Below are 19,905 nucleotides of genomic sequence, written 5' to 3'. Positions count from 1 at the left end.
AAAGAATCTGTTATATAAATAATAGTTGCCTGTGTGTGTGTTCAGTTAGAGAGGAATGGGATGGATGGAAGAAAAAAAGAGGTTGGAAAAAGAGAAAAAGGTACGGAGATAGAAGTTTTAATAGAAATATGTTACACTTTAACCAGAATCCTGCTTGTCTGGAAAGAAAATCAGCAATATAAATAAACTGTTAAATTGTCCAAGCAATTTTGTTTACAATATTTTTTTTTCAAGAAAAATTGCACGTAACGTATAAAAAAGATTACTTTATGAATTTATTTTTATTAATTTAACAATTGAAAAAAAAAAAAACATTTTTCTTTTTTGTTTGCATTTTATTTGTTTAGATATTTTCAATATTTCATTCAATTATGAAATATCTTACATAAAAGTAAGAAAAAGAATTGAGATTACATAGTGCTTCTAAAAATGTATAAATAACTTTAAATTAATGATTTTGAACGTAAGATATATTTTTAAATAAACTTTAATTTAAAGTTTTTTTATATTCTTTTGTTTATATATATAATTACATAAAATAAGGGCGGAGTTAATTGAGACTTTTTGTAAATGTTTTAAGACGTCTATATTCATTGTTTACGTCAAGTAATTCCTTTGGAAAGACGATTTCCCTGTCCTGATAAAGTGCTTCAACCATTCCAAGAAATCGTTCAAGAATGAACTGGGCATTCTTCATGATAAAATTTTGCTGAAAAGAAAAGAAAAAAAAAAAAAACAAGAAATAATATCAGAAAATAGTATAATACATTTCAAGTAACATAAAATTTTGCTGAAAAATTATCAGTGATATTGAGTTCTGTTATTGAAATGATAAATGTAAGTGATATATTAATTTTACTTTGCATGTGAGTATTTATATAGAGAGAGGAACTTGAATGCCTACTAGACACCACCCTCAGGTGTCTTCGGTCTCTCTGTATAGGATGTTTGTCAGGGTAAAGATCCTAACATGAGGATACTTCTAGCAGGAAGTAAACCCTACCAAATATTCAAAAAAGACAACATGAATAAAAGTATAAACAAAAGAAAATACTGGCAGGTTGCCACCCGGGATAAAAAGGGCCCCTCAACTCGTTCATGCACCAGACGGGAAGAGGTAAGCAATGGTGCAAACCTTCATTTCTCTGACAGTTACAATATTGGAATAACAGAGACAAACCAGGATCACATGCAAACACATACTGGAGAGAACTTGAATGCCTACTAGACACTGTCCTCGAGTGTCTAAGGTCTCTCTGTACAGGGGTTTGTCAGAACAACCTGGCATGAGGATACTTTTTCTATAGAAGTAAACCCTGACCAAATATTCGAAATCACATAGTATTCACTGCCCAAATAAAATCTCCTCACTATGATGTGTATCTTTAGTAACAGGATGAAGCTTCATATTCTGCCAGACCAGATGAATTCTTGTCCTGGAAACACCAAAAGACCACAAAAAGTGTACAGCAACATATTTCAATGGTCGTTTTTTTTTTACATAGGGGTCACCACTTATCAAGGCCCGAAGGCCACTCAGGGATAAGGGTTATTGCGTGTACAGTAATCAATGAGATAGTATTGTAGTAATCATTAGTATTGGGGGTTTTGATAGAGTATCTTACTTAAGGGGGCGGTTTGTCAGGAGTTTGTTTATGTTGGACTTGGAGATGTCCAAGTTGTAGTTAGGTGGAAAACAGGCAAGTGGCAGAGAGTTCCACTGGCTTTCAGTTCTAAGAAAGAAGCTTTGTTCATGGAATCTACAGTTGGATTTAGGCACAGATAGAGAGTGGGGAAAATTAATTGACAGTAGTTTCAGCCAGACGGGTGTTTCTCGTGAAAAATTGGTGAGGGGGGGGGATTGGAGCTCAGACGAGCACCTGCCATGGAAATAACGATAAAACAAAGACAGGCTCGCAACGTCTCTTCTGTGGGAGAGAGGTTGCAGGGAAGAGAAAAGGACATCCCCCACTAAACCACGAAGTCTATTTTGTACTCTGTCACGGCAGGATAGGCTGTTTTTAGCAGCTCCTGCCCAGATGTGGCAGCAGTACTCCATCCTTGGATGTACTTGGCTTTTATATAGATAGAGAATTGCATCAGTAGTGATATATCTTCTGGAGCGCTAGAAGGATCCCACCATTTTCCCAGCGTCCCTGGCAACAGATTTGATGTATGTGTTCCATTTCAGATCAGGAGTAAAGGTCAAACCCAGAAGCTTGTCAAAACATGGAGTCTTCCCAAGACGAGAGCCATCCATTTCAATTGATGCCAGATGGGGATCAGAGCATTGATGATGTAAAGATAGAAGCTTGGTTTTGGATGCATTAAAAGTGACCAGCCACCTCTTCCCCCATTGTACCACATGCTCAAGATCAGAGGAGAGAGAATTAGAGAGAACCTTGACATTTACAGCCTTTGATGTGTTGCCATAGATGGTCGTGTCATCAGCATAGATGTCGACGAATGATTTAAGTATGTGTTTTGGGAGATCATTGATGTAAATCAGGAAGAGAGTTGGGCCCAGGATGGACCCCTGGGGGACTCCAGCATTAATACTGTGGGCCTCTGATTTCTGCCCATCAACCACTACTCTTATGAACCTATCAAAGAGAAATGATTTAATGATTGAGAAAACATTTCCAGTAATACCGTAGCTGGAAATCTTGTTAAGTAAGCCCTTATGCCATACCTTATCGAAGGCCTTCAATATGTCAAGAGCAATTGCCCTGGAAAGGAAACCTTTGTCAAGAGATTCACTAATCCTATGTGATATAATCGTTAGCACATCTGCTGTAGATCTTGCAGAGTGGAAACCATATTGCATGTCACTAAGAAGGTTGTTTCTGTTGAGGTGGTTGACTACTTTGAAAAGAGGAAAATTATGTCCCCATCTTCTTTACTAACTCACTGTTTGAGGGGTAAAGGATACTACTACTACTACTACTACTACTACCCACTAGAAGTTTTCACACAGACTATCAAAGATTTGAGAAAACAACCTGTGGTGTTCCCTGGAGTCCAAGTAACAAGTCTCCCGAGATTTCTAGTACTCTATTCCTCTTTCAAAAATCTTTGCGTTATCGTAACAGCTGTTTAGGATTGATTTCTTGTTGGCAGCGACTTTTGGTATTCATTGGAATTTGGGTGACAATAAGCCTCTCCGAGGTCTCTGTCCTCTTTGAACACATCCAGTGGAGGTCTGGTTAGTGCTTTTTCTTTCACTTCTGTTGCAGTTTCTATATGTCTGGTTAGCATTTCTCGCTCATATCGATTAGTTTCTACACTTAAGATTTCCGGTGTTTTTAACATTACTGTCCATTGCATAGTATCAGTTTTCCTGTAGATTCCTATTAGTTTTTTTCAAGTTCTTTATTATTATTATTAATATTATTATACTAACTACAAGTCTTTCTTAGATACATTAATTAAAAAATGAACAAAAATTACAAAAATCCTTCTCAAACCCTTGATTCACTTCCATATTATACTAGCCTGGGTGCCCGGCATTGCCTGGGTGTTTGGAGGTGTGTGTTGAGCAAAAAAAAAAAAAAAAAAAGTGGCAGTAGGCAGGTAGGCTCAAACCCGTACCTGAAGGAGGAAAAGAATGTGAAAAAAAAAGTGACGCCTTTGCCGTTTTGTCCATCGCAAAACCGGAAGTGACTTAGGTTTAAATTAAGGTTAGTCAATCAAAAAAGGGGATGACTTTCGAAAATATTGGTGAAAAAAGCGACCCCCTCCCTTTAGAAAAGTGCCCAGTTGAGGGTGAAGGAATTAATATTTTTAGCCAATTTTTCGATATTTGTCGTCCGAAGGGGCGAGCTTCAAAATGATACTGATCTCATGAAAATCCATCACCTCTGTCGAAAGTTTTAGGCAAACATACAAACATACATACACACACACTAACAGACAGGTGAGATTTATATAATAGAGTAGCGGGGGTACCCGGCGTTTTCCGGGTGTTTGTAGGTGTGTGTGTGTGTTGGGGGGGGGGTAGATAAAAAAGAAAAAAATGTTTTGGTAGGAATGTACGCTCAAAAACAAATATTAAAAAAACAAAGAAAAACAAAAAATAAAATAGCGGAAAAAGTTTTGGAAGGGAGGTAGGCTCGAACCTGATGGGGGGGAGTACCTGTGTGCGTGTGCGTGTGTGTGTGTGTGTGTTGCTATACAGAAATTTTGACCACTTCAAGCTCAAACTTCAGCCACACTTTTAGAAACAAGAAAAGCCCCCCCCCCCAAAAAAAAGGCAAATTGTCCTACCATTGAGGAATGGATATACTCAACCCACTTTGCCTGTAATATATGTGAATACGTTTCGTTCCTAAAAATCCTGTGTTCCTTTCATTTATTACCATTTTTACCCCCATAACAGAATGCGAAAGTATTGCCTTACTAGCAGGCCACCTGGCATTGCCTGGTCATAAAATACACATAAATATTATATTTTAATTCAATACAGAAACTAAGACCTGTGCATATGAGTATTATGTTTTCAAACAAAATCAAATAAAAAAAAAAAGTCAATTAAAAGAAGTGTTTTGGCATCGGAAAATAGGCACCAACTTTTTTGATTTCAATATCAATTCCGATACCGCCAAATTTGTTGATTTTTTCCAATCCCTGATTCCGATTAATTGGCCCAACACTAACATATAGGTTGAGAGGTGTCCTCTCTCTCTCTCTCACACACACACACACACACACACACACACACACACACTGTCTAACTTTTATAGATAGGAGATAGATTACTTTCTTTTACACATCCACAACTAATATTACAACATGTTTAATTCTTCATTTATTAAACTATCTAAATACTAAAGTATTTCTTTTTCTTATGTATTAATTCTGAGCTATGGTGGGGGCCTGCAATGCAAATTTAAATAATAAAATTAAAAAAGAAAAAATTACTTACATCATTGGAAAATTTTGCTGCTTTAAGCGAACTCTGCACATGCGCTATGTGCGCTTTGAATATATCGGCGATTGTGTTGTTGATGACAGATTCCAAAGCGGGAGTGTACATTTTCAAAGTATCATCCACAAATACAAGCGTGGATTTGGTGAAAAGAACGGTATTCGGTGTCAAGGAAACAAAACAGTCATCTGTTGAGAGAAAAGAAAAAAAAAAGAGAAATTTAACCAATGTTGAGTTGGTGAGTTACTTTTAAAAATATTATTTTTTGAATACACCCTATATAGAATTTCTTGAAAGTCAATGTTTTTAATAAATATTTTTACTTTATCTTTTTTATTTTAGGAAACTTTTATTATTTTGCTTTCTTTTATAGTATTATTTGAAATTTTTTAATATCCAATATAAATTAAAGGTTCTTATCCAGAATTTCTTTGAAGAAATAACCTTTTTTAACAAATTTTTTTAAAGGAAATTATTGTTATTTTACTATCTTTTTTAATATTATCTGAAATTATTTAATAGCCAACATAAAAGTTGAAAGTTAAGGCCAATGTTTTTAAACAAAATTTATTTATATATATATATATATATATATATATATATATATATATATATATATATTCTTTTTTTTTTTAGGGAAACCTATTATGTTATTTTGCTATCTTTTTTAATATCATCTGAAATTATTTAATAGCCAACATAAAAGTTGAAAGTTAAGGCCAATGTTTTTAAGCAAAATTTTGTGTTTTTTTTTTTTTTTTTATATATATAGGAAACTATTATTGTTCTGTAATTTGTCCTTGGTCAATGTAGGGGAACCCCTTCATTCTGAGACAATTACTATTTATTTAGATACTGCCAGAGTACCCCCTATTTGGGGGAGCTGGTCTTCCCTCACATTAAAAACGACCTTATGTCTACTTTGCTTTCGTGGGGTAGCAAATAAATATCAAGGCAGAAAGCAGGAAGCTTAACTGGCCCCAAGCCTGGTTTTAAAGCAATGTTCATTTCTGCACATGGGTGGCGACTCCTTTGATTCGTAACTTAATTACCAACTCATTGAATTCACTATCTACTCTGGCCTAACAGTTAGCAAGGAAGATTGAATTCCAACTCACTCTCTATCTTTTTTGTCTTTTTTCACATTCTTTTCCCCCCCTTTGCTCTTCGGGTTTGAGCTTGCTTGCCTTTTTTCTTTGCTCAACACACACCTCCAAACACCCGGACAACACTGAGCACCCAGGCTAGTATTCTTTTTTTTGGGGAGGGGGGAACTATTATGTTATTTTGCTATCTTTTTTAATATTATCTGAAATTATTTTACAGCCAACCTAAAAGTTGAAAGTTAAGGCCAATGTTTTCAAACATTTTATTTTATTATTTTTTTAGGAAACTATTATTGTTCTGTAACTGGTCCTTAGTCAACATAGGGGAAACCCTTTATTCTGAGACAATTACTATTATATTTAGATTTTTCCAAAGTGTCCCCTATTTTCAGTTTAATTCCTGTTTTACATGCTGGCTTGCGTTGTACGGCTTTTAAAAATTGACTTCTGAACTAACCTATCTCTGGCCAGGTCTTTACTTATCCCTCTTTCTCTCAAGTCCATGCTTATCACTTCCTCCCTGTATGAACTGAACTTGCTATCTGAACTATTCTACACCTACTAAACCAAGAATTCTCATCCATTTTCTCAACGTGACCATACCATTGAAGTTTCCTGTTCTGCACATATCTCCCAATGGTGTGTATATTTAATCATCTGAGCTCATCAGGTCTAAGGTTGTCTTTAAGATTCACATTACACACTGCGTCATTCTCGTAGTGTCTCTCTCCATGCAACGCATATCCTCAACCCTCATTGGCCAGGTTTCACCCATTTTTATTAAAATCAAAGTACGTAAATTTATTAAACAGAAACATCAATAACTTTTCAGGAATGCAACAGCAATTAATAGTGATAGGGTCTGTCTTGTGAGTTAGGCAATAGATTTTCAATAATCCCATTTTTACAGAATTCTTTTTTTCCCCCTGATTGACTAGAATGTCGTAAGCATGCATATTTTAGTGTATCCGTTGGGACACCCCTTACCTCCCGTGCAAAGAATTAGCTAAGGTAACCTAGGCTAGGATACAAGAAATCGTTTGTAATTTAATACAATTTAATAGTAATTTTCTTTCTTTCTTAGAACTGCATGCCTATGTAATTGTCTTCCGTTTTCCTGCTTTCCAGCTGACTACAATATGGCTGTCTTCAAGTCGAACGTAAACAAGTTCTTGATGAACCGTTCCACTTAAATTAACAAATTTACCGAATTTCCATTATTAACAATTACTGGATTGTCCAATTTTACTACTGTATGCTCTTTAACCCTTATTCTTGAGTGGCCTCTGGGCCTTGATAAGTTGTGATGCCTATGTAAAAAAAAAAAAAAATTACCATTTTTTTTAATGAAAGTATAATATTGTAAAATAAAGTAGTTAAGTTCTTATTTCTACAAATCCATGTTGCGTATCATTTGTCGCCACCAAACATACATCACAGCCAGAATGACCCCAAGAAATGACAATCTGAACTGGACAACAACCATGCTGAAGAAGTCCACACCATTGAGGTTCCTACTGTTTTTGAATACCGTTTGTTCACACCAGTGAACCCAGAAATGTCCCCACGAAAATCAAGTAACCCCCTTCACGGCAAACGATTGGTTTATAAGTGCAGATTATTTAAAATCTGACAGAAACAAAGTAAATGTTTACATAAACTTTTTTAACACGTATAAAAATGAATTTTAAAATTTAATAATTACATTTTATTGTTGTTTTTTTATTGCAAAAAAAAAACAAAAAAAAAAACTATTTACACCATAGGTTCTTAATAGGGGTGAAATTCACCCCCAGGGGATGAATTTTGGAGTCTGAGTGGGTGAATTTTTAACTCATTTATAATTTTAACTCTTTCTCGTTTTTATTTACAGCATTTGGAGCCCATCATGAGTATAAAAAAAAAAAAAAAAAGATAGGATTATTCATATATTGGATATGGATTCACATCCATCATCATAAATGGTGAAGAAACGTATTATTGGTAGTAAAGTTTTGACAAATAATGTTTTGAAACCAGCGAAGATGAAGCAACATTTGAAAAATGTTCATCCTCATCACGAAGATAAGAACTAAAATTATTTTGAACACCATCTCCAAAAAGATGAAGCTGTTTTCAACAGAAGATTTTAAAGAAAACCAAAAAGTTACTGAAGCTTTGTATGCCGTAGCACTTGTAATAGCAAAGCAGTGCAATTTTTGATACTGGCAATCTTGGGAAGGATAGAAAATTGGAAGGGGAGAGGGGGGGTTGACATTCTTACAAATGGTGAAAGGGATGCAGGGGCCAAACAAGGTTGAGAACCCCTGATTTATACATTTTTAATCATATCGGTGAAAAAAAAAAATTTTTTTTTTTTCGAAATAATATCAGAATTATTTATTTTTCTAAAAAATTAATTTAACTTTATTTTTAGTTGTCTAGAGGCGTTACAAACAAAATATTTCATACAAGTTCTGGAACTGCTCGTCTGTGGAACACAATAGTGTGGAGTTACTTCCTCATTGACTATAACATGGCCGTTTTCAAGTCCAACGTAAAAAAAGTTCTTGTTGAGTCATCCTCTTAAGTAATTAACTCCTATCCGATTCCCACTATTTCTGATCATCAGTGTTGTCTCGTGTGGCACTCAGTAACTTTTATCTTTGAGTGGCTTCTAGGCCTTGATAAGCAGTGACTCTATAGTAACAAAAAATAAAAGACACAAGTAACTATGCCAAGTTACTTTTAAATGAGTTGTTGTAATGCAGGCCTCAAGTTAGTATTAGAAAAAACTATGTTGATTTTAATCCCATCCTGATAATCCATCTTTAGCTCTAAATTGTTAACACTTTATGAGACTTTTTGATTGGATGTCCACTACCATGAGAAATGGCCTCTTTTATCTTATTTATGACCTTTCAGAGTTGACCTATGGCTTAAAAAATATAATAGGCCATCTGAATGTAGAGTTTGGCTGAAATACAAACCATATGTTCCCAGTGTATAGAGACAGATAAACAAATAGACAAATAAGTGGAATAGTTTTTAACCCAAAATGTTTATTGGTATTATTATTAGTGGGAGCAGCAGCAACAGTAGTAGTAGTAGTAGTAGTAGTGTCCTTTTTTTATCCTTTTATCTTTCAAATAAATCCATCAATGTTAAGAATATTTGTAAAGATTTTTTTTATCAGACCATTATTCTCAGATTTATTATACTTAAAATATTTTTAGCCTTTGTCAATAAGACATTCTTGTAAAATGTAGAACTTGTCTTCTCTTTCAAATTTTATTATAACTAAAGCCAAAATTTGACTTTTGGGTTGTTTATCGAACTCTGGGCAAAATTTTTCCAATTAAGAAAACGCAAGTTTGCAAAGTTTATTATAAAATAAAATGGAAATAAACAAATGAAAAATAAAAGGACAAAATCCAAAATTAGTCTCTTTGTGCTCGTTATATCCTTTCACTTTTTTCTAAAGCTACAGGTTAAATAAAATTACTACTTGTGGAAATATTCCTTTTGGGGTATTTATTTATGCAGTTTTATAGAGAATGCTATTTTTTTTATTGGGAAACTTAAATTTCTACAGAAACTTTTGTTTATTAAATTATTATGTGAAAGTAAATACCCCCATGCTAAGAATGACTTTCTAAATAATAATATTAATTCAGTATAGTCTGTAAACTGTGCAAGTACTTCCTTTTGTTTATAAAAAAACTATTCACATTTTAAAAATATTTTTTATTTATTACATTCTACTGTTAACAAGCTGAGCATGCAGGTCCCTCTCCATGAATGAAAAATTTACTTTCATCATGACTAATGTTTGTGCAAATTTAAAAAAAAAATCTTTTGTGGGTATCAGAATCGGTATTGAAAAAATCTGTGCCTATTTTCCGATGCCAAAAACGATTCTTTTAATTGTCTTTTTTTATTTGATTTTGTTTAAAAACAAAATCTTTCACTGCTGGTAGTAATGATAAAAAAATAAATATTTATTGATTTTAAAACTATCAGTAAAACTAATATCCATAGATCATCCCCCACAAGTGTGTTTTCACGTTTGAGAAAATATATGCATTTGTTTTTACAGTAATCAGGAATAAATAACAACTCTATTGTTAAATATTTAGAGACCTTTGAAGAATTGGAATCAATAATGGAAAATATCGAAAACGTCACATCACTATATATATATATATATATATATATATATATATATATATATATATATATATATATATATATATATATATATAAAATAAAAATTACAATTAAATTTACCAAAATGATTCAAGATGGTAAAATTAAAGTATATTATAAATATTAAAGAATTAATATTTATAAAATTATCTCAGCCAGATGTAAAAACTTGATAAAACCAAATAGGAAATAGAGCTTATAATATGAGCAAACAGTTAATAAAATATGTTAAAAAACAATTTGAAATGAGTTAAAAACATATATATACACACACACACACACACACACACACACACATATATGACTACTTCATTTAATCACATAATCACATAAATTATTATATGAAAATATAATTTTATGTGTAAATTTTCAATATTTACTTCAACAGTGCTCAATATATAGGTAGAGCTAGGTAGTAAGTTATAAAAAATATATATAGCAATTAAGCTACACAGAATATTCCACATTTCATTCTAGTGAGAATTTGTCAGGCTTTATATATATATATATATATATATATATATATATATATATATATATTATAGTGATGGGACATTTCCAATACTTTTTTCCAATGTTGATACAATTACCGATTCCATATTAAACTGCTGATTCTGATTCTTTATAAATTTTTCCCGATTACCGTAAAAAGACATGTTAAATGTGCAGATATTTTTTTTCAAACGTAAAAGCACACTTGTGCGGCATGATCTATAACTTTTAGCTTTACTATAAAAATCAATTAATATTCATCATTTTATTATCAATACCAGCTGTGGAATATTTTGTTTTAAACAAACTCAATTAAAAAAAATTGTTTTTGGCATCGGAAAATAGGCACAAATTTTTTCCGATACTCCAAAATGTTCCAATTTTTCTGATTTCAAATAATTATCCCAGCACTAATACATTAAATTTGTATGGCTAGGTTTCTTTGCTTTTATCTATTTGCCTTTCTGGTACCAAAGATACTTCATTTTTTTTTAAATGCATTTTTATTGCTAAATTATTTTATATGCTATCACGGAATAGTTCTATGAGCAAGGTATTAATAGTACTAAGTAAATTTAATTATTTATAATTACGATATAAAGGAGTTTTCAGATTATATTTAAACTTAACAAAACCTAAGTATAGTTTTTGAATTGTATGATTTTAAAAATTATAATTGTAATGATTAATAAGCTTGATTATAATAGCTAACAGAATTGAATTATGTAGGGTTTTCAATTCAAATCAATTGATTGGTTATGATAACCGACCGTAATGATTAATCCTTTTTTTTTTTTTATACAAACATACATAATAGTTTATAATTTGTTGATATTATTTTCATAAGTATGTATACACAAATGAGAATTAATAAATTTACTAATTATTAAATAGAACATTTTGGTAGAAGATTCATAAATTAATTAAAATAGTTGGTACGAATGGTTAGGTTTAATGACTTTGTTTGATAAAAATTCAATATGGTGTAATGGAAAAATAAAAAGGTATTTGCAGCTTCTCTTCCAATTTTCGGATTTTAATTATGTAAAATCACACTTTAAATCCTTTTAACGGATTGATTGTTGCTATTTCTGATGAGTTAAGGCATAATAGATTCACTGATTGATATAATAAGTGATTGATTTTGTGCTACGAAACAGATACTGTCAAGAACTGTATAAGTCAACTGAATTAAAGGAATAAATTATAAGATGGTCAACATCATGAATTTTGGAATATAACTTTTTGTCATTTATTCTCTATATTGCTCTGTAATTACACCAAGCTTCTTAAATAAGGATTAATATATATTATAAGAAAATATATTTCTACAGAAATATATATATATATATATATATATATATATATATATTATTACTAGCATGGTAAGTGGTGCCTGGCATTGCTTGGTCATAAAATATGGTTAAATATAATATTATATATAAAAAAAAAAAGTTAAAACTTGGGTGCCATCTTATTACGTTATTAAAAGGAAAACAATGCCGCATGGTTGACACGCATAAGAAAGTTGAGAATTTGAAAAGATAGGAGAGAGAAAAACGTTATTAAAAGAAAAAAAGATACCACATAGTGGACACGAACTTGCAAAAGTTAAGTTTTTAAGTGAACATGCTATCGATTGAACCGAGATGTCACCAATGTTATCACGTTGCAAATTTAACAACGAATCAACCGTGTTAAAACCAAGATTTTTACCCCCCCTCAACAAAATGACATTTATACATGAAATAATTCACATTTTTTTTTTACATAGGCACCACAACTTATCAAGGCCAAAAGGTCACTCGAGGATAAGGGTTAAAGAGTGTACAGTAGAAATTGGACAATATAGTAATCGTTAGTAATGGAAATTTGGTAAATTTGTTAACAAGTGGAACGGCTCATCAAGAACTTGTTTACGTTAAACTTGAAGACAACCATAGTCAGCTGGAAAGCAGGAAAACAGAAAACAATTCCACAGGCGTGCAGTTCTAAGAAAGAAGCTTTGTTCATGGAATCTACATTTAGGTTTAGGCACAGATAAAGATTGGGGGGAAATTATTGATAGTGTTTTCAGCTAGACGAATGTTTCTTGTGAAAGTTTAGCGAGGGGGGACCATAGATTGGAGCTCAGTTGAACACTTTCTCTATCAAGGCAGGACGTCCTTTCTAGCAGTTCCTGCCCAGATGTATTCCATCCTTGGACGTACCTGACTCTTATATAGATAGAGAATTGCATCAGCAGTGAGATATCTACTGGATCAATAGAAGGATCCCACCATTTTTCCAGCGGCCTTGGCAACAGATTTGATGTACATGTTCCATTTAAGATCAGTAGTAAAGGTCAAGCCCAGAAGCCTGTCAAAACTTGAGGCCTCCTCAAGATGATAGCCATTCATTTCAATTGATGATGTGTCTGAGATATACCTCTTTCTAATGGTACTAGATTCTAGCAGGTTCGATGTGGATGACAAAGGTTTTTAGCGGACTCACAAACATATTAAACACACGCACGACAAACTTATATAATAAATGTTTCAACTTATATATTAGTGAAACAGTAATTGGATTCTGTCTAGATTTTGTTATTGGGGAAGTGGTGTTTTCCACTGAAGAATCATGAATTTGACTGCTGTTCGGTTTTTAAATCTCTGAAACAGCTACATGGTAAACAGCTGATGGTTTCCGTTTTTTTCTTTAACAATTTAAGGTTTCTTGTCATTTTTTTTTTCATTGTTATATAACTGAATTACCTTTTGTTATTGTTGATATTCCAGTGGTATATCTTAATTGATATAATAATAATAATTTTAAAATTCTTAAATTTACTGGGTTTAAATTCTGACATAAACTTTGATAATAAATAACATTATTAATAAATTACAATTTTCAGTATTAGTATTATTAGTTTTGTTTCTAACAAATAAAGTCAACGAATATTCTTTTTTAAAAAAAAAAAGAAGAAAAGACACTGATATAAAAATTTGAATTTACTGTTTAAAATGTTTTTTATTTTTTATTTTTTTTTTTTGGGGGGGAGTCAAAGATATTTTAAATGCTTCAACATTTTATTACATAAAAAAAGAAACAACTTTTCAACACAAAATAAAACTTGTTACATTTTTTTTTACACACAGACACACAAAAAAATACCCAAAGAAACATTAACTGAATCTAACAACTTTGAAAGCAAGAATGAAGATGTTAAAACATGTTCATTTTTCTTTAATAACAAAAAATACCTCCATTTTCTTTCAGAAGGTGTACTAGAATTTAACATAAAAGTTCAATTTGCCTAATAAAATAACAAGCTGTACATATATATATATGTATATATATACTAGCTGTGCCCTGCCATGCGTTGCTGTGGCTCAATTTGGTGTAATGGAAAATTCTAATAAAAAGAGAAAATGCATGTTTCTTATATTCTTAGTACAGTAATCCACTCCAAAAAGTAAAAAAAAAAAAAGGCGAAAATGAAAAAAATGGTACTCTTGTAGAATTGGATCCTGATCCTCGGGATTACCGTCAGTCATGGCTTCGGCTTGACCAACAATCAGCGGATAAAGCTGAACATAGCAAATATGTTGAAACGCTAAATGTTTTTTTTTTTTCCTATATACAAAAATGCGAGTTAGTAATTAATATTTGAGTGATGGGGGGAGGGTTTACTATACACAGATTCGAAAAAGTTGTCCAAAAACAAATAAATGAAAGCAAAGGTAAGGTAAGTTATGTTTCTACCTAACTGGATAATTGTTTAGTGTTTTTATGTAATGTAAAATGTTTAATCGGCTTGAAAAACAGAAATGGTTGCAGACTCTGTTGAATACGTTAAGTTTGGGAAAGTAAGTTGAAAACTAAAAACTATACAATACAGTGTCAAAAATGTTACCATGACATAGGCTGACATAATCAGTGGATTTGTGACAGTATTTTGTATAGTTTTTTAGTTTTAACTCATTTTCTCAAACTTAACGTAATCAGCAGTGTCCGCCACCATTTGTATCTTTCAAATACACCGATAAACACTGTTTTTCGAGCTGACTAAACATTACATTAAATGAAAAGGGTTTGTATTACTAAACAGATACAAAGAAGTTGTCAAAAAATAAATATAAAACAAATAAATGTTATCAAAGGCAAGAAAATTAAATGTTCTAGCTAACTGGATAACATTGTAGTGTTTTTATGTAATGTATAATGTTTAATCGGTTCAAAAACATGCAGTGTTTATTGGTATATTTGAAAAATACAAATAGCGGCAGACTGTATCGAACACGTTAACTTTGGGGAAATTTTTGGAAAATGAGTTTAAACTAAAAACTATACAAAATACTGTTAGGAACTCACTCAATATATGTTACTGTGATGTAGGCTGACATATAATCAGTGGTTTTAAACTTTTGCTTGATATAGGTGACGACTTTTAAAGAGTCCCTTTTAGTGATTACCTGGTTTGAGAATATTATACAACTAAACGGCAAATCTGCCCCAAAAATCTGGTATTATTTTACTTTAAGGCCCGTCTCATGTTCGTATATAACTAAATATTTTATTGTAGATTTCAGTGTACTAAAAACGAATCTGCAAACCGTTTCCGTCGCAAAAAGAAAGAAATGATATGAAGAAATTACTTTTTCGAAAAGTGGGTGATCACTTTTCAATGTAAATTTAACTTAGAATGAGCACCCACTTTCTGGCCACCTGAGAGAGGGGTATTTTTCTGTGTTTCTTGGCTAAAAAGTTTTTTGTTTGATTTCTTTTGCATGGTAATAACCCCTGAACTCTGGGACTATTTTCCATTTCACAGCCGTAGCCTTCGTTTACGCTATGCATGAGCATAAACGAAAGCTGTTTAGCCAATAAACATGGGAAATCCCCCCCCCTTTCTCAGATGGCTAGAAAGTGGGTGCTTATTTTAAGTTAAATTTACATGGAAAAGTGATCACCTACTTTTTGGAAAAGTAATTTCTTCATATCATAACTACTTTTTTGCGGCGGAAACGGTTTGCAGATTCGTTTTTAGCACACCAAAATCTACAAAAATTTTTTTTGTTATATACGAACGTGAGACGCACGCCCCTTTATGCAAAATTTTACCAAAAATCCGGGAGAAAATAGTTTTCAATAAAAATAGCAAATGAATTTGATAGGAAAAAATGGATGCTATTTTTTTTAATTTTTCTGTGTGTTTCTTGGCTAAAAAGTTTTTTTGTTTGATTTCTTTTTCTGAACTCTGGGACTATTTTCCATTTCACAAACATAGCCTTTGTTTATGCTACATGCGAGCATAAACGAAGGCTGTTAAATATGCACTCGCGTACCAACTTGTCAAAAAACCTGTAAGCCAATAAGCACGAAAATAAATACCCCCCTTTCTCAAGTGGCCAGAAAGTGGGTGCCCATTTTAAGCTAAATTTACATGGAAAAGTGATCACCCACTTTTCGGAAAAGAAATTTCTTCATATCATGAGAACTATCTTTGATACTCCTTGGGCGTTGAGTTCCATGGCGACTTATTTAATGGTCGTTCCTTAGTACCCCCCTCAGTCAAGGCTAACGCATGCGCACGTAATATTTTCGTTATTTATTTACTTACATTGCCTTTGGCACTTTTACAAACATTACTTACGTTGACTTAACTCTTTTCATAAATAATAAAAAAAAGTAACTAAACCATTTATTGATAATTTGTCACGTGTACAAACATTTATTCATTTACATTGGCTTAACTCTTTTCATGATTAAAAAAAAGTTTTACTCCTTAAGAATAATAAAAGGAAAAAGTTACTAAACATTTATTAATAATTTCTCATGTACTTACGTTGGCTTAATTCTTTTCATGAAGTATAAAAAAAAAAAAGGTAACTAAACCGTTTATTGATAATTTCTCACAAACATTTTTAATTTACATGAGTGGATAAGTCTGCTGGTCGCTATGGAACTCAACCGCCACCCCAAAAAAGTATTTTGTTATATACGAACGTGAGAAAATGGAAAATTTTATCAAAATTCCGGGATGCTATTTTTTTTTTTGGTAAATCTGAAGAATTACTCCACCCTCGAAAATTCCTTTAAAATTACCACTCTTAAATGTTTTCGGGGTCGCTGAAAATGAAAATAACGTTTAAAATTGCAAATGAGTAGTTTTCAAGGTATGAAGAAATGTTAGTTCTAAAAAAGTGGGGGATCACTTTTCTATCATAATTTAACATAAAATGATCACCCACTTTGTGAACACGATTTTTTAGGGGGTGGGGGACTTTCTTTCCACCCTCGGAAAATCCTTTAAAATTCCAGTAAACATGTAGTTTCCAAGATATGAAGAAATGCACTCACTGGTATTTTTTCTTTTAGGGGGGAATTGCCGATTTATTTTTTGTTTTGTTTTTTTGAGGGGGATATTCAATTATAGAATTTGTATAGTTTTTTAACAGGTTAAGATAAACAAATGGTGCTAGTGCACTTACCGATCCGCGTTATTTTAAGTCTGCTGGTCGCTATGGAACTCAACGGCCACCCAAAATGTATTTTGTTATATACGAACTTGAGACAGGCCTTAATGGAAAATTTTATCAAAATTCTGGGATGCTTTTTTTTTTTTTTTTTCAATAACATAAGAAATTAAGAATTAGACAAATTTATTTTAGGTAGGCTTCGCCAGGAAAGCTTTTAAAAATAAAAAATTAAGATAAACAAATGGTGCTAGTGCACTTACCGATCCGCACTATTTTTTAAATCGTATTTCCAAGTTTAATTAAAGTTTTATGATATGTTTTTTTTATTCAATTGTAAGGTTAAAGTACAAAAAAATATATATATATATATAATTTAAAAAATAGGGAATTAATAGATAGTTAAATGTTGTAATTCAAAAGTCGTCAACGTGTGGTGCACGTGAAAGGCTCATTTCTACCGGAAATGAAATGGTGGACAGTCTCGCAGTTACAAAAAATATTTTTATTTTATTTAATATATTTTTTATAATTTGCGATCTTAATTTATTTTAATAACATACAAACATTCCTTGACTTTCCAGATAAATTTTCTGAAAATTTCAATTAAATTGGTAACGTAGAAACATGGTTTTATTCACTTTGAACGAACCAAGAATTACATTTTTATATATATAGATATCTGGTCAAAAAGTGTTATTCAAACCAAGGATTCATTATATCCAACACAAGTGAAATCTTTCAGTCTTTATTCAACAACTGAACTGATATAAAAAGGCGCACTTTTTTTTTTTTTTTAAATACACAATATGAAGAAAATAAAAATTATTTTTATGATAAGGCTATTCAGTATTAAAAACATTTTTTTTTTAATTTTTATAATGAATATATTTGCTATTATGAACAAAAATAATCATTTTATAAAAATTATTTAGAAAAAGTTAAGGTATACAAAAAACAATTGACTAAACTAATAAAAGATCTCAATTATAAAAATAGGCTGGAATCATTTGCTCTAATTATTTCATCAGAAAATGCAGAATCAAAAGCCTTTTATCTTGTTTTCTTCTTTATGGAAATCCAGGATGGTAGCAAATATTTTGATATTTCAAGAGAAACTTTTCCTTTTCAAAAAAAAAAACACAAGAAGAAATGTGTTGGATATGTATGGAGACATGAATTACACCGAGGAATATAGAGGTGTGCACACTCATACATTCCAGATGGATTTTGATCTACATTCTTGTGCCCCATGAAAATGACCAGAATTGTAATCATCACAAATAACTTTACATTTCAAGGTCAGGAGTTATGAATTTCGCAATGCAAAATAGAAAAGAAGAATGTAATATCTTAATATTTACATTTCCAGGAATGTCGATTGGTGTCTATATAAGATATAACATAAACAACAGGGGAGAGAGAAGAGAGCAGACTGACAGCAGTCGAGCGTGATTGACATCTTTGACACCTCTCTGTCATCGTGCCACTAACCAACCAATCCTACCACTAACATCTCTCTCTCTTTTTTTGTTGATAAGCAAAAAACTAAATTGTAAATAAATTTCTATGCTGATAAATTTGTCTCCGTGTTGATTTGAATAGAACTACAAGAGAATTGTCAGGTGTATATATGATTTTAGAAAGGATTTGAAAAGTGCAAGATAGAAAATTATATATGCATTCAACAACGAAACAAATGTAGAAAATGGTTGTTAAATAAATATTTATTTCATTAAAAATAAAAATTGGATTATTGGACAAATATGTAAAGAGGTGCACAAAAGTAAAAAAAAATAAATAAAAAAGAGACAGAGAGAAGAAACAACTTATTACTTACCATAAACAAAGCTTGATAAATGATTAAAACCAATTGCACACATGTCTTCAATGAACCTGTTACAGTTAGGTTTACTTAAATGGTTCATGGGCCGCCAAAGATCTTCCTAAGATTAAAAAAAAAGGTTTCAAAAATTAAAATAAATATTTTATAAGTATAACATATCTCTTATATGTTTGTGAAAAATTCGCAACAGGAACTTGTCTAGCTATAACAACTACCAGCAATTTCCCCCCTCACTCTTTATCTGTGCCTAAAACCAAATGAAAATTACATGAGCAGAGTTTCTTTCCCAGAACTGTTTGTCTGTGGAACACAGTACTGTGGGGCTGCTTCCCGACTGACTCTAACGTTGACTAATATAAAAGTGTCATTGTTTAACTATCCTCTTAAATAATCAAACAATACACATTCCACCATTACTAATCATCACCGTGTTGTCTCACCGGTCATCTGACATCCTCGAGTGACCTTTTTACTTTCCTAAGACGAGTAATGTACAACACACATTTTAAATAATTCATCTAGTCTGGTGGAGAATCCAGCTGTTACTTGAGGCAACATCATTTGGAGAAGGTGTACCATTGCTTGTGGGTTATCCATACCGAGATCTTATGATATGATTTTAAATATTTAATCATTGTTTACTTTAAGGAAAAGTATTCTCATGCCAGGTTGCCCTGACAAATGCCTGTACGGAGAGACCTTAGACATTTGAGGATAGTGTCTAGTAGGCATTCAAGTTCTCTCCAGTAGGCATTCAAGTTACTAGGTTGGGAAGCAGTATGTCTGGTGATAGGCCGGACATACTTAGAAAGTGTGATTGAAAATGATTGGATGATAATGTCTTTTAGTGGTGTGTGTTTATGTATAGAAGGAGGTGCATACCAGTCA

The 19,905-nt window shown here is 32.0% G+C and overlaps 1 protein-coding gene across 1 annotated transcript in view; it reads right to left on the bottom strand.

The window, feature by feature from the left end:
* Positions 1 to 258: 258 nt before the first annotated feature.
* Positions 259 to 19,905, bottom strand: part of LOC145268275 (exocyst complex component 8-like) — a 149,125-nt gene continuing 129,478 nt past the window's right edge. Inside the window, exons 14-16 of the mRNA XM_080123646.1 lie at positions 19,012 to 19,117; positions 4,925 to 5,115; positions 259 to 709 (exon numbers count right to left, since the gene is read on the bottom strand). Of these exons, the coding sequence (XP_079979772.1) occupies positions 551 to 709; positions 4,925 to 5,115; positions 19,012 to 19,117 (456 nt within the window). The 3' untranslated portion in view covers positions 259 to 550. The remainder of the gene's footprint in view (positions 710 to 4,924; positions 5,116 to 19,011; positions 19,118 to 19,905) is intronic.

This window comes from Euprymna scolopes, chromosome 43, assembly GCF_053919585.1.
Source record: "Euprymna scolopes isolate OS-2025 chromosome 43, ASM5391958v1, whole genome shotgun sequence".
Classification (NCBI taxonomy): Eukaryota; Metazoa; Mollusca; class Cephalopoda; order Sepiida; family Sepiolidae; genus Euprymna; species Euprymna scolopes.
Note: the sequence above shows the minus strand (reverse complement) of the source record. Positions and strands in the feature narration are given on the sequence as shown.